Source organism: Vigna unguiculata, chromosome 9 (assembly GCF_037176805.1).
Source record: "Vigna unguiculata cultivar grain cowpea cultivar isolate G323 ecotype 2 chromosome 9, ASM3717680v1, whole genome shotgun sequence".
Taxonomy (NCBI): Eukaryota; Viridiplantae; Streptophyta; class Magnoliopsida; order Fabales; family Fabaceae; genus Vigna; species Vigna unguiculata.
The window spans coordinates 40,794,018-40,810,134 of NC_140800.1; the positions used below are offsets into that span (position 1 = coordinate 40,794,018).

The 16,117-nt window shown below is 35.3% G+C and overlaps 1 protein-coding gene across 5 annotated transcripts in view; it reads left to right on the forward strand.

The window, feature by feature from the left end:
* The window catches only part of LOC114163864 (zinc finger FYVE domain protein), a 36,554-nt gene that overhangs the window by 15,675 nt on the left and 4,762 nt on the right, over window positions 1-16,117 (forward strand). For all 5 annotated transcript variants that reach the window (XM_028048228.2, XM_028048229.2, XM_028048230.1 and 2 more), the window contains 20 exons: window positions 924-1,061; window positions 1,903-2,056; window positions 2,292-2,659; window positions 3,333-3,796; window positions 4,452-4,790; window positions 5,173-5,397; window positions 6,399-6,489; window positions 6,986-7,063; window positions 7,302-7,592; window positions 7,709-7,906; window positions 9,668-10,156; window positions 10,376-10,537; window positions 10,720-11,043; window positions 11,142-11,224; window positions 11,375-11,479; window positions 11,921-12,149; window positions 13,257-13,619; window positions 14,288-14,389; window positions 15,232-15,375; window positions 15,685-15,773. In XM_028048228.2, the coding sequence (XP_027904029.1) occupies window positions 924-1,061; window positions 1,903-2,056; window positions 2,292-2,659; window positions 3,333-3,796; window positions 4,452-4,790; window positions 5,173-5,397; window positions 6,399-6,489; window positions 6,986-7,063; window positions 7,302-7,592; window positions 7,709-7,906; window positions 9,668-10,156; window positions 10,376-10,537; window positions 10,720-11,043; window positions 11,142-11,224; window positions 11,375-11,479; window positions 11,921-12,149; window positions 13,257-13,619; window positions 14,288-14,389; window positions 15,232-15,375; window positions 15,685-15,773 (4,436 nt within the window). The remainder of the gene's footprint in view (window positions 1-923; window positions 1,062-1,902; window positions 2,057-2,291; window positions 2,660-3,332; window positions 3,797-4,451; window positions 4,791-5,172; window positions 5,398-6,398; window positions 6,490-6,985; window positions 7,064-7,301; window positions 7,593-7,708; window positions 7,907-9,667; window positions 10,157-10,375; window positions 10,538-10,719; window positions 11,044-11,141; window positions 11,225-11,374; window positions 11,480-11,920; window positions 12,150-13,256; window positions 13,620-14,287; window positions 14,390-15,231; window positions 15,376-15,684; window positions 15,774-16,117) is intronic.

Genomic DNA, 16,117 nt, shown 5'->3' on the forward strand with positions numbered 1-16,117 from the left:
ATTTCACTCAGGTTAATCTTTTCCCGTTGTCATACAAAACTAATTACCTAGATGGAAGGGAGAATGGGAAGATGAAATCAAGCAGCAGCAGAAGAAATTTTCACGACACACTTAATTAAGGAATAGACAGACAATGAAGTTTACAAATTTTTGGTTTAGGGAAGTTTGTTTCTAATTGTAGATTGGGTTTTCTCTTTGGGTTGTCCAAGCCTTTAAGAGCTCTACTTTAGCTATATCTATAGTTGATGTGAGATTTCAACAAGCCTCTCATACCTAAGATTGAATATCTTGAGTGCGCTGATTTAGGTCTGCTTTTTGTTTTTTATGTTTCATTGGGAAAGCCTGTGATCCATGGGATTGAGGATCTTTAGTGAGAAGACTGTAGGACTTTTTTTTTTTTTTAATATTGCATTGGGAAAACCAGAGGGCCAGGTATATTTTTTGGATAGTGGAGGGTGGTCAATATCGAATCTATGGTAAGCTCTATTACCATCTTTTGTTTTGGTTAGACATAATAACCTCAAAAGCTAACTTATTAGATGCGGATTGTCCAAGCCTTCGTAAACTCTTCTTTTGTCAAATCTATAGATGTGATCTCAACGTACAATAACAAATAGGGTAAAACCAATTCTTTTCATCAGTTTTAATCCTTCTTCTATTGAAGAACTTAGAAGTTCTAGACAAGGGAGAGATTTTTAGAGTAAAGAAGTTGTAAATTCTTTTTTATATTGGTGAGGAACTAACCATTCTAGACATATTCATTATTCTATTTGGTAATTTTCCCATTGACTGTCACCCAGTTGGCATATTTTACTTTCATGATATGCTTTGGATAATGTTGATATCTAGTCCTCTTTTTGTTCTTTACTCTTACAAGCTTTTGTCCTGTTGATCGGATGTTTGCTTTATTATACAATGTGCAGGCCGAAAATATGTTGTCCGATATATATCCAGGAGGATCTCCCAAAGATGGCTCCACTTATTGGGACCAGATCCTCGAGATAGGAGTTATCTCTGTGGCAGGGCGTCTTCTGAAGCGCTTACATAAGTTCTTGGAGCAGGTGAGGACTTGAATATATTATTTAGTGGTGTAGTAGGAACCAATTTCAAGAAAACTAGAATGTCCCTTGCAACTCGCAAGCTATAATATTTTTTAAATTTTTTTATTTTAGAGGCCTCAGCCAACTATATTGCCCATGTCAGCTTTTGTTATTTCCATTGAATTGTATACACAGATACAAAACACTTTCTTTTTCCTTGGCTAGCTGTTTTAGTTTTGAAGGTATGCAATTGTTTGACATGGTACCGTAGGTTTTCCAAGTAATTAATTTAGAGTTGAATATCCTTCTCTCACTTAGCAATGCAATTTTTTGCACAAGATGCTCTGCAAAAGTAAAACCTAATGGGCTTTTGAATGATAGGAAGTGGTCATAGTTTAAAGTTTTTGGGGGTATGTTGGGTCAGCTTGGTTCATTAATTATTCAATATTTTTTTTTAAAAGACTTCCCTCCTTCTGCAACGCTTCTTATCGTAAGCTTCACTTAGCATAAGTACTTGTCATTTGGTCCTTTCCCACGATTTACTTTGGTAAGTCAGGATATGCCGAGTGAATTTGTACACATCAGAATTTGGTGCTGCATGTACGGCTTTAAAGTGACTGCCATTGTATCCTGTCCTTGCTATTCAGATTTTGTTACTGATAGTTGTCAAATTCAGTTATTTATGGTTTGGTTTGGTATATACTTGTTGGGGCTTCTGTTGTATCAGAGATTGTGCCAAAGTTCCACCTATACTTTCATGCCTCTATCCTTTTAAGAGCACATCTAAACTCCATCCCAAAAAAGTTGGCACATGCAAATGCTGTGATCTTGGTAATGACTTTTATATCATCTGCTTCTCCAGGACAACCCTCCAGCACTTCAGGCAATCCTATCTGGGGAAATTGTTTTCACATCATCTAAAGAGTTCCACCGGCAAGAGCAGAGGGAGCGTGCTCTTGCTTTACTACATCTGATGATTGAAGATGCGCACATGGGCAAGCGACAGTTTTTGAGTGGTATGTCTTTCTTTTTCCTTTAAGCATGATGTTAACAATGTTGTTATTTAGAAAAAAATTTGTATCCACACAGGTATGTATATATATATATATATATATATATATATATATATATATATATATATATATATATATATATATATATATACACATGTGTGGGTGGGTGGGTGCATGCGTGGAGGCATTTTAGTTCTCTTTCTTATATGGTTATAGTATATATTTATACTTAAATCAGGTAAGCTTCATAACCTTGCAAGAGCTGTTGCTGATGAAGAAACTGAGTCAAGTACTACTAGAGCTGAAGGATTGTATGCTGATCAGGGTGTTACTTCCAACAGTGACAAGGACATTGTACTTGGGCTTGGGTTAAGAGTTGTTAAACAAATACCTTTAAGTTCAAGTGGCGGAGAATCTAGCCTGCAGTCTGCTGGTTATGACATTAAAGATGCTGGGAAGAGAATATTTGTTCCCTTGAGTGGAAAACCCATGACATATCTCTCACAATTCATTCTTCATGTTGCTGCAATTGGTGACATAGTTGATGGGACTGATACTACACATGATTTTAACTTTTTCTCCGTCGTGTATGAATGGCCTAAAGATGTAAGGTTCTCAAAATATTTAAATAATTTGACAGTGCTTTATTTTAGAGTTTAGAGATGAGAACTACTGTTGTTATGAATATCATAAGCAAGTTTCTGTTGCACATGAGGGCAGATTTGTTTTCATAACCAGAAGTTATTCTTATATCTCTTACCCCTTTGTATTGCAATTGTTGCTACACACGGGGATTTGCAAAATTTTGAAAAAAGTACCTATCTCTTTTTTACTAAAGTAAAAACATGTTTTATCATTACTTATGTTTATTGTTGACAACATACTTGTTATTTTAGAAAAAAACTGTTCTATTACTGCACGTGTTCAACATTGACTATATATTTGTATTTACATCTACAGCCATCGTGGCACTTTCACATATAATTAGAAATAAAATATGCTTTTACTTATAAAGTCTTGTTTGGGTTTTTTATGTGGAGGTTGGGCCTTGATGTTGGTAAGGTTGGTGCCTTATGACTAGGTGGTCAGGTATTCTATAGAATACCCTTTCTGCTCCCGGAGATAAGGCTGAAGACATTTGATTCTAAACCTTGCAATGATGGAACCTCATGTGCTTAATCTCCTTTTATTTTGCCATTTTAGAAATTTTCATATTTTATGCGTTAAGCATATGTGGCGTTCTTTTGATTGCCTATGTTTTACTGTTAATGTCTTGCAGCTTTTGACCCGTCTTGTGTTTGAAAGAGGCAGTACTGATGCTGCTGGGAAGGTAGCAGAAATTATGTACGCGGATTTTGTACATGAGGTGATTTCTGCATGTGTGCCTCCAGTTTATCCTCCACGATCTGGAAATGGGTGGGCATGCATTCCTGTTGTTCCTACATTTCCTAAGAGTAGCTCTGAAAACAAAGTGCTGTCTCCCTCATCTAAAGATGCAAAACCTAATTGCTATTGCCGTTCTTCAGCAACACCTGGAGTTGCTTTGTACCCTCTCCAGCTGGATTTGGTGAAACATTTGGCAAAAATATCCCCAGTGAGGGCTGTTTTAGCATGTGTATTTGGGAGTAGTATACTGTACAACAGCAGTAGCTCATCAATTTCAAGCTCTTTGAGTGATGGATTACTTCAGGCTCCTGATGCTGATCGCTTGTTTTACGAGTTTGCTCTTGATCAATCTGAAAGGTAGTTGTTTTATTGTGTGAATTGGTTGGCATGACAGTTTTATATATACAATATATTTACCTAATCTTAAAGTTCTTAGATACTTAATCATTAATGTAAAATATTAAAAGTCTTCTTCATTTTAATATTATTGACTTTATTAGATTTTCTATGAAGTATTCTTGTTCGCAAATGAACATATAGTCCCCCCCTTTTCCAAGATATAAATAACATTACACATCCACCCTTTTGTAACTTACATTTATACTATGAATGTATGAGTTAGGGTATGTCAATTAAAATTATTTTAGTAGGTCATGCTAGTTCTTACTTTTTCTTGAAGAAAAGCCTTTCATAAATTTTATAAAGATAAGATTAAAAGTATTTTATTTTAAGATGTAAGGTAGAAAGGAATTGGAATTTGTAAGGAGCAATGGGTTTGGTAGAAGAAAATATTTAACATCCTTTCATAATTTTTCTTTTGTGTTTTGGTGCTTATAGACAAACATAATGCTTGATATTTTTTCCTTGTACATTTTGTTCACATCTTATTTTAGTGTCTGGTTTTATGCTCTCTTTATTATTATTTTTTTTTAAGGGGTGGGGGGCAGCTGATTCTCTGTCTCTTTGGAAATTTTATTGAATAATTAGTTCAACCTTTTCTCCTGGTGTGCAGGTTCCCAACTCTGAACAGGTGGATACAGATGCAAACTAACCTCCATCGTGTGTCAGAATTTGCTGTAACTGCAAATCAAACAGCTGATGACAGCAATCTTGAAGCAAGAACTTCTGTTAAGAGAGTTCGTGAACTTGACACTGAGACAGAGTCAGATGCTGATGACATTGTGAGTAGTAGTACAATCCCTGGAGCTCTGTCTGACCTAAGTAGCCATGGGATTGAAGCCACAGATTTCTGGCTGGATTCCTCAAAATCTGAAGGCTCTCAACTTGACACGACAGTTTTCCTTTCCTTTGATTGGGATAATGAGCAACCATATGAAAGGGCTGTAGAACGGTATTATAGTTCAAATTGTAGTATTTTTTCACGATCCATTACACTTAAACTAGAATGTTGCCAGTTTAGTATAATCAATGCAAACAGGATATACACATCCACTATTTACTCAACGTTGTTTCATGTTAGTGATTAGTGATGCTATTGTAATTGCAATTTTGCTTCATTCATGGTGATCAGAACTTTGCATTGACTTTAAAGTGAAAAGCCATTAAACCTTTTTATGAGATGGAACAGAGAACAAGCATACGTTTTGTACCACGATCAGTGTTTTTACCAATATTCTGAATATTCTTGAATATATTTGAGACATTTAATAATTGCAACTTGCCTTTCTTAGCAATTTACATGTTACTGATTGTCCTTTGTGCTTTCCTTTTAGACTGATTGATGAAGGAAAGTTAATGGATGCTCTTGCACTATCTGATCGCTTTCTACGGAATGGGGCTTCTGATCAGCTTCTTCAGTTAGTCATTGAACGAACAGAAGAAGTCCATTCAAATTCTGCACAACATCAAGGATTTGGGGGGCGAAATATTTGGAGCAATAGTTGGCAATACTGCCTAAGGTTGAAAGACAAACAGCTGGCTGCTAGATTAGCCCTAAGGTTTGTAAATAATTTCCTTTTTCATGGTTTTGTGGGATGCAAGTTTATATATCTGGTGGAGGGTTTCTAGGAAGTGCTAGCGGTGAACTTTTTCCAACAAATTATTCTTGGGTCAATTTCATGTGGATCTCACTAAAAAGAAAGTAGCCTTAAATATATCTGATGAAGGATTTATAGGAAATGCTAGTAACCAACTATTTTAAATACTCTTTTCGACAAACTATTATTGGGTGAATTTTATGTGGATCCCAAAAGAGTAGTTGGCTTAAAGTTTTTGCTGGGACTTATTTTACATTTACTGATAGTGGTATGTTGTAAAGAGTGTGTGATTTTGCATTCTTCAAGGGTCTTCTCCTGTGATTGGCATTTTTTTTTCCGATAGAGACAAGAAGCCTGTTAGGACTTGAGCACAAAGATCCAAAGATTTGTCCATTAAGTAAGAAAGTATTGAGGCTTAAGTACCAAATCTATTAATTTATTCTACTCTGTGGGGTCCTAGCATTGTCACTCCTGTGAACAACCAATGTCCACAATGACTTCCACTTCATTGACACTGGGTCAATGGTATACTTTTCCCTTTCATGGTTTCACTCACCTATTAATATTTATTTTTCAACTTAATCTGACCTGTAGATAGCCCTTTCCGTTGCTTGACTTTCCATGAAATCACAAACAGTTAGTATATAAATACATGAGTAGGGTTTATTCTATTCGTATCAAACCATTCATAAGCCTCCTTCACCTGACAGCTTAAGTTTTTAGGTGATTTAATTCTTTACATGGGATCATAGTAGCTATGACCAAATGGTCAAGATTTCAGTCCATTCTGCCTCATTTTTCATAAGTAATTAAATTTCAACACTTGGTAAAGTGGGTTTGTGCATGAGTGGGCCATGTTGGAGATATAAAAGGCATTCTAATGGTTTCTATTTATTTGTAGCATGTTTATAATTATTTTTCTCAGCCTGTGATGTCAATTTTAAATTTCAAAATTGTCACAGGTATGTGCACTCATGGGAATTAGATGCTGCTTTGGATGTTCTTACAATGTGCAGCTGCCATCTTCCTGAAAACGTTTCCATAAGGAAGGAGGTGAAGTTATACTTTTATTTTGATACTCTATTGTTATATCAATATTACTACCATGGTGTGATGCCTGGATACTCTTAAATGGTTACTGTGTGAACAAAGTACATACCTAATGTAGGCTGTTGGGTGCAAGGTACATTTTTGCTAGTAAATGAAAGATAAATGGTATTGATTTCTCTTGCATTAAATGCCAACATCTTGGTCAAGCATTACAATGACTTTAACAGCACTCAAATACATGCCAGCCATGTAAAAGATACTTTTTTTTTTCTCTAAATGAAAAAAGCAGAGACATCATTCCTTTAAATCTTGCACCCTCTTGTAATTTCACATTACTACATGTATTTTATGATTTAATGACTTTGTTGTTTCTTTGTTTTTATATACTATACAATATACTCTTTCTCCCATACCTGTACTCTGGTTTTAATTTTTCCCCGATATCTCATCCATTCTTTTTAGTCTTAATTCACATTATTTATCGTGTTGTGATGCTTAGGTTTTGCAAATGAAACAAGCTTTGCAGAGGTACAGCCACATATTGAGTGCAGATGATCATTATACAAGCTGGCAAGAGGTTCTATTCTTTCATTTGAACTGTTACATGTCTGATGTAGAAATTCTATGCCAGTTTTATTCTTTTTCTCCAGAGGTTTCTATATCATCTCTGTACATGATAGCTTGAATTAGAACTACGTGTAATTAAATGCCAAAGCCAATAATATATTAGATTTTAGGTAACATATTTTTCCTTTTCAATTTCCTGTTTTCTGTGGTCGCTCATATTCCCTCCTTAAAATATCTTTGTATTTCAGGTTGAAGCAGATTGCAAGGAAGATCCAGAGGGTCTGGCACTTAGGTTAGCTGGAAAAGGAGCTGTTTCTGCTGCACTTAAAGTGGCAGAAAGTGCAGGATTATCAATTGATTTACGGAGAGAATTGCAGGGGCGGCAGCTTGTGAAGCTTCTGACTGCTGACCCCCTTAATGGAGGAGGACCAGCTGAAGCCTCACGCTTTCTTTCTTCATTAAGGGACACAGATGATGCTTTGCCAGTTGCTATGGGTGCAATGCAGCTTTTACCCAATTTGCGGTCAAAGCAACTTCTTGTAATCAAGCATTTATTTAGCATATTTTTACCTTGTTCAATCTGTAAATTATTTTAAACTGTTCTTTGAAGTTTTGAAACTCAATCTCTCAAATGACCATTTCTGTATATTTGAAGGTTCATTTCTTCCTGAAGCGAAGAGAAGGGAATCTGTCAGATGTTGAGATTTCCCGGCTTAATTCATGGGCTTTAGGGCTTCGTGTGCTGGCTGTCTTGCCCTTACCATGGCAACAAAGGTGTTCTTCCCTGCATGAGCATCCTCATCTGATTATGGAAGTGCTACTGATGAGAAAACAATTGCAATCTGCCACATTGGTAACGCAAATTTACTTCAATTAGCAAAAATTCTTTTCCATCTACTAATTTATTTTGGAGTATTGATAGTAAGGTTGTCAAAATAAAGATCTTGAAATACATGAAACATGGATTTTAAAATCGTTCCTAAAATACAAAGTTGTGTTTAAATTTGTATAGACATAAAATAACAAAAAGAAACTTTAAATGACAACTCACAGCAACAACGACAACAAAATCCTTAAGTTACTAAGTGAGGTTGGCTACACTTACTGTACTATTCCATTGGTTTAATTGATAGCCAAATTCCTAGGGATATTATTTACGTAGTATTCCCTCTTAGCAATTTGTTATAATGTCCTTTGTGCTCTCCGTTTCCCCATCTTCACAGCTAAATTCCTAGGGATGTTATTTACGTAGTATTCTATTGGTTCAGTTTGTTATTATCTACTTTTTGCATTGATGCCTCCAAATACCTCCTCCTATACAATCATTTTGTATACTAATTAGGGCAATTACATTATATTTGGTATTTTGGTTTTGTTTTTGATTAGGGAATGCTGAAAATTTCACTCGCTCAAGCTAAATTTTTGTCCTTTTTTTGCTGTCACAATATGTTGTAACATTCTTATTTTGGTACCCTCACCTTTTTCTCTTGTCCCTTTAGAGACCAACAAATCACAAATAACAATTATATATAAAGATTTTATATTACTCCGTACAGTAAGTTATCACTCAATTCAAAAGCTTAATATCCTAATAGAAACAACGTAATATTTTTAACAAGACATGCCATAATTGCCTGACGTAAACTCAAATCTTAAAATAGTAGAGTCTAACCTAAATCTATTAACATGTCAGCTACCATATTATCCACGAACCAAGCCCAATAGTGGACACGGGCGTGTATTGAAAAAAAAAATTCTAGTCCTATGTTGGCTAGTGATTACGCCAAAGTAGTGTATATAAGTAGTGTGTAGACATGCCATAATTGCTAGACATAAATCCAAATTCTATGATGGCCCAAAGTGGCTTCTGGATAATGACGGTCTTATGCATAATAAAATTGTAACCCTCTAAAAAAGATGACATGCGTATTTGAGAGAACAATTTAGCGTTAAAGACACTTTCACTTACTAAAATTGAACCCTTCGTCCTATACTAGATGTTGGTGAAGAAAATAGATGTAGCTTGCAGATGTCTAGCATACTGAACCACTAACCCTGCAAAAGAGGGTGGCAAGGAACGTAAGCATAGATTGTGGGTGTGAGTGGTTATGTTGGGAACAAAGAACCACTCATGCTGTTATTGAGAGCAGCAAAGAACATAGTGCTAGGTTGCTGGTTTGCAAGATTGATAATGTCTAGAGGGATCTTTAAGAGTGGAGACAGATGAAGAGCAATGAACCATGACAAACTGATAGGCAATTGAGAGAGACAAGGATAGTTTGATCAAAACCACTTAGGTCATGGTTCTTCTGTTCAACTCTTTAAAGTTACAGCAGCTTGTGAAGATTGGTTATTCCATCATCGTCACAATCTTCCCTAAATATCCCACCAGCCCTCAATCTTGTGTAGAAATGGGACTCATCCTCATGAAAGCATAGAGTTGGGCCATCCTATGGGCAAGTGTGTGATTTTTAGAACTACGATAGTGAAACATTTGGGATACCCCTGCCTTATGTATGACAAGTTTATGTTTGTAATTTTTATGCAACATTTTGTTTACTCGTCTAAATTACTTATCTCTAATTCAATGTAATGTTTTCCTCCATTTCTGTAGATATTAAAGGAATTTCCTTCTTTACGAGACAATCATGTGATTACTACATATGCTACTAAGGCTATTGCTGTCAGTATCAGCTTGCCTCCTAGGGAACATCGCATATCTGTTACAGGATCCAGACCAAAACAGAAGACAAGATCAGGTGCCCCACAAAGATCATCCTTTACAAGCAGTCTAAGTAATTTACAAAAAGAGGCTCGTAGAGCTTTTTCATGGGCTCCAAAAAATACTGTGGACAAAAACGCTCCAAAAGATGTTTATAGGAAAAGAAAAAGCTCTGGATTGTCTCCCTCTGATAGAGTTGCTTGGGAAGCAATGACTGGAATACAAGAGGACCGTGTTTCATCTTTTTCAACAGATGGGCAAGAGCGGCTTCCTTCCGTTTCAATTACTGAGGAATGGATGCTTACAGGTGACCCATCAAAAGATGAAAGCATTCGTTCTTCTCACAGATATGAAAGTGCCCCTGACATCACATTGTTCAAGGTATAGCAATGAGATGATCTTCCATTAGGATATCATATTAGAATTTACTGCTGTTGTTTACTTCAAAGAATATTTCTGCATTTCTAAGCTCTGATATAATTGAAACCATCCTACTTGGGACTGCTGATAGTGATAATTGAAGCGATTGTAGTTGCTTAGTGTCTTCATACAATATGTCTCATTTCGTTTCTGCTGACTCCTTGGGTTTCCACTCCATAGGCACTGCTTGCTCTTTGCTCTGATGAATTAGTGTCCGCCAAAATTGCCCTTGACTTGTGCATTAATCAAATGAAGAATGTCTTGAATTCTCAGCAGTTGCCTGAGAATGCATCTATGGAAACAATTGGGCGAGCATATCATGCCACAGAAACATTTGTCCAGGTATTTAATGGGAATAGAGTAATTTATTGATTTTAGGTTTTATCTGTGGTTAATAACGATGGGTCTTAGGTAACATATGTAAATGCTTTACTTGCACAGTAAGTTGTCGGAATTGCTGTGAATGTCCATCATTATCATTTTCTTGTAATAAAAATGTAATTAATCTAATGTTAAATTTACAGGGTCTACTTTATGCCAAATCATTGCTAAGAAAACTTGCAGGTGGTAGTGAATTGGCAAGTAATTGGGAAAGAAATACCGATGACACATCATCTGATGCTGGTAGCTCCAGTGTGGGTAGTCAATCCACAGATGAGCTTTCTGAAATCTTGTCACAGGCAGATATCTGGCTGGGTCGCGCAGAGCTGCTCCAAAGCCTTTTGGGATCAGGGATTGCAGCTTCTCTTGATGACATAGCTGATGGAGACTCATCTGCCCGTCTTCGTGACAGATTGGTTGCAGAGGAACGGTACAGCATGGCTGTTTATACTTGCAAAAAGTGTAAGGTAAACAAATCTCCTGCCTACCAGTCTTACTCTTTAATGTACTAGAAGTGCTTGATTTATGTTATTATGGGTTTTAAAGAAAGAATATTGCCCTTTAGATTGATGTCTTCCCAGTGTGGAATGCATGGGGTCATGCATTAATTCGGATGGAGCGCTATGGACATGCTCGTGTGAAATTTAAGTATGTTAACCTTTTTCTGGTGATTTTGCCTTTGCTAGTTCATCGTTAAAGCTTTGAATCAATTTTAGTGTCAGGACTCAAACACAGATAAATATTACATATGTATTTAGGACAAGGGGATATACAAATTATATATTTATCTCATTTCAGGCAAGCTCTTCAGTTGCACAAGGGTGACCCTGGACCAGTTATTCTAGACATTATTAATACAATTGAAGGTGGCCCCCCAGTTGATGTTTCAGCTGTTCGTTCTATGTAAGATGTTATGCATTCATGTTATATTTCTTTTTGCTGCAATGTGCTCGAGCTTTTATTGGTATATCATAGTCAAGAGTCAAGAATGTCTCTATATTTGTATCATATATTTGCATTGTGTTCCCTATTCAAATTTATTTTATCTTTTTGGTTAAAGGTGTTGTTCAGATAATTAGATAACTAGATGTTTGGATATCTGGGTTTTTGCTGCTAATTTTACAAAAAAAGTTATCTGATGTCTTGGTACATGTTTTGTTGTACTCAAGTAAAATCCTAAACATGTTTATGCTTTCACTTCTGACTGGTAAAGCTGGTCAGTTTTTTAAAAGTATTGATTGTGATTATTGCTTGCTGGGAAAAGGAAGGAGTAATGGTTAAAAATGGCTCCTCTGGATCCTTTACACTGCACATAAGTAAAATCTGACTACGTTTTTGCTTCAGGTATGAACACCTGGCTAAAAGTGCACCCACAATCTTGGATGATTCTCTTTCTGCTGATTCATATCTCAACATCTTATACATGCCATCAACATTCCCCCGTTCTGAGAGGTCAAGGCGTTCACAACTGTCTGCAAATAGTAATTCTGTGTATAGTCGAGACTTTGAAGATGGTCCTCGGAGTAACCTGGATAATGCTAGATATGCTGAATGTGTTAATTACTTAAAAGAGGTGAGAATAACTCTCCCTTGTATCTCAATAAATGGATCACAAATGCTCTCATAACGTCACAGTTTGCTTAATATTTTGTCAAATTATAATAGCTACACATTATTTTTAAAAATGTATGTAGATTTTGGGCTTGTGTAGGAAGTCTTTATTCTACCTTTTTTTATTGTTAAACTAAAATTTAAAAAGTTTGACTAATCCATGCTTTTAATATATTTGTGTTACTCCACCATAATGGTATTGTGTGACAATTTGTGACCCAAGGCTCGCTGTGGTGGTGCCTTAGGGTTTTCAGTTGTGTTTATATGCCAAAATTTGGCCTTATGCCTCCATTGATAATCTTGTATATATATGGCTTAAATATGTATTTAGGTCCTGTAAAATTTGCTTTGATTTCATCCTAGTAAAATTTTTTTTTTTCGGTTTTCATCCCTATAAAGCTTGAAATTTGCTTTTGGTCCCTAATGTCATCCAATATTTGTGTTTAGTGGAAGGTCAGGTAACTGTTCATAAGTAACACTTGATAGAGCTGTGGTCCATGCCAACATGCAATATGTTAAAAAAATTTCTGGATGCCTAAACTAAATGTTATCCATCAACCTTAAAAAGAACTTTAGAAACCACAAATAGTTACTTTAGATTGGAGGGATTAAAAGCCAAAGAAAAATATTTTACAGACCAAACCAAAAATAAGTTCATCTTATAGGTGATAAAAACATGCTTATATATATATATATATATATATATATATATATATATATATATATATATATATTATTGGGACTAAAGTAGTTTAGGCCTAATTCAACCTTATAAAATCAACTTGTAAAACGAGAATTGTCTCCACTTGGATTTATCCTATTGCATCATCCATTATGTCTAGCAGTATTGAGCTTAATATGAGGATGACATGTTAAGTGACTCCTTGAATGATTTTGATACCATATTACACAGTGAATTTAACTTAACCATACAAAACCAGCTTATAAGATGAAAATTGTTCCCACTTATATTCTCTATTTTGGCAGTCTCTAAGCCATATGGGACTTGTGTTCTTTATAATTTGCTTGCAACTTTTGGATTCCCTGATGGTTGTTTCAAATTTTGCAGTATGCACGCCAGCATTTGCTTGGCTTTATGTTTAGGCATGGTCACTACCATGATGCTTGCTTCTTGTTCTTTCCCCCTGATGAAGTTCCCCCACCACCACAACCATCAATAACAAGTGGAGTGTCTTCTTCATCCCCCCAACGACTAGATTCTTTGGCAACTGATTATGGAACAATTGATGATCTGTGTGAATTGTGCATTGGTTATGGTGCTATGCCTATTTTGGAGGAAGTCCTTTCAACTAGAATGTCATCAACTGAATCTCAGGATGCAGCGGTGAATCAGTATACAATGACAGCCCTTGCCCGGATTTGCCTCTATTGTGAAACTCACAAGCATTTCAATTATTTATACAGGTTTCAGGTAATTATCAAGTAATGAGTCATTATAAAATTTTACTGTGTCTGCCCTTTATCTTTGGAGAGCATAGTGTCTGCATTTTTCATTTGGAACACAAAAGATCATTTAGAGTTATATGCTCGGATTCTTTGCTCTTTTTTCCAAAATTCTCTTGGGTCCTGTAACAAGTTTCCTTTACTTTTTTAGTTTCCATTTAGTATGGTTCTTGTCAGTGATCATTAAGTTCTTATTCTGTCCTATAATTCAAAACGCAATGGTTAACCAATGTTTGGCCCAAGAGTGTAAAACATCTTTAGAAATACTTTCTTGGACAACATGAGAACCTATACATGTTTTTCAGTTTGACTGCAAGTCAGTGCCAATGCCCGCAAAGATAAGAGACTTCTTGAGATATATCCGTAAATCTCAGACCTAATATCCACAGCAATTCATAAAAAAATGCATAAACACATGACCTCCTTTATACACAATCTTATGCAAGCAAGGAAAGAGGTTGTCAACTAGAACGCAGTTTCGTGCATGGAGCAAAACTACATTGTTTGTGTAACTTATATTATCTGCATGGAACAAAATATTTCATCACCACAATAACAGGCTTTCATACGTGTTGTGACTTTTTAAATTTTTTTTTATGGGGATCTTTTTAGTTTCTAATGATGTACAATACTCAGGTAATCAAAATGGACCATGTTGCTGCTGGACTGTGTTGCATTCAGTTGTTTGTGAATTCTTCTTCACTAGAGGAAGCCATTAGACATTTGGAACATGCCAAGGTATGTCCATAATTTGATAAAATAAAAGGCAAAGATAGCATACTGACTTTTCAGCATGCGCAATACATTTATGGTTTTTAGGAAGTGTATTTTAGGTCATATGTCTAATCAATGTGAAATCTTTAACAATGCTTATTTTGTTAAATTTATAAGTAATAATTGGCTTACTTTTCTAAGTACCTTCTTTTTTTCTTCAAGTACATTCTACATGCTTTGTTTTGAGCACCTTGTTACAAGGAAGAACATTACATTTAAAGAAGGCAAAAGGACATCATTATGGGACATAATCTGGAATTGTGCTTGGTTCATTGAAGACTAATTCAAGGAGAAGTTACAGTTAACTTATCCAGCTAGATATTACTATTTGTTGCTAACATATGGAGGTTGATTTTTTTGAAGTACCAATATAGATTCACCCTTAAATAGATTTTTTTTTTTGGAAAGAAGGATGAGATCTTTCGAGGTATATCCTGTTAGTAGATGCAGAACTTAAGTTAAAGCATTTTTTAGTCACAAAGATAGTTATTAAATGGTTAATGATGCTCCTGGATTACATGAGATGTCATAAACTGAACAACGGACAAGAAGAGGAGTTTGGGAGTTATAGACGAAAGGGCAAGCATTCTTTCTTGTGCAGACAACCTTCTTATTCGACTTACAAAGTCAAAAGAAGCCTTCAACTTCTGTCCTCTGATCCTTTTACTTGTAAATTCTTATAAATTTACCTAGAAAATAATGCAACAAATCATAAAAAGACATTTAATTATAGCAATTATAATAATCTTGTTTAACTTATGTTATTATTTGTTAATAACTCTTTGTTTCTCTGGTTATTGATATAGATGCACTTTGACGAAGGATTGTCTGCAAGGCATAAAGGTGGGGAATCTACTAAGCTTGTAACAAAAGGTGTTAGAGGAAAAAGTGCATCTGAAAAGCTTACAGAAGAAGGTCTTGTAAAATTTTCTGCTCGGGTATCAATCCAGGTAATCAGATATGCCCAAATCCAATACTGAATTCTAAATGGTTTAACTATCAACTTCTAAGAGTAAATGTGGCTATACGGTAATGGACATGTAAATATATGTGGCTGCTTAGTTGTCGACTATTTTTTTTGGTAAGCTTTGATTCAAGGCATTATTTCTTATTAATAGAAATTTCATGGTATGTTTTCTTCTTTGAATTAGAGTTCTCAAATAATTCGTTTTAGTTTTAATTTTTCTGCTCTTCAATATATTTTGATGAAGAATGGATTGTGAAAGCCTATGGTTATGCAGATTTGTTGTATTTTGTAGGTTGAAGTTGTTAAATCCTTTAATGACTCGGAAGGACCACAGTGGAAGCATTCACTTTTTGGGAATCCAAATGATCCAGAAACTTTTAGGTTTGTTCAATTTTAAGTTTTATTTAGCAACTTCGACTATCCATTCCTCTTTAATGGGGTTAGTTCAATTTTTTTAAAGTTCACTGTAAAAAAGTGTGGGTGATAGCACATGAATGTTTGTGAAATAGTTAGCATGGACAACATTTGCTGAAATTAACTTATTATATAGAAGAATGGGGGTTAAACTAATAACTACGTGATTCGATACCATTTTATAAAGCATCTATCCTAGAAGCTATACTGTTTGGTTAAAACACAAAAGTGTTTAGATGACAAGATATAGTTTTTATCTTTCTTCTCAAGTATTTTGAAGTCATTTGATAATGATAGGGTCAACTGTGATT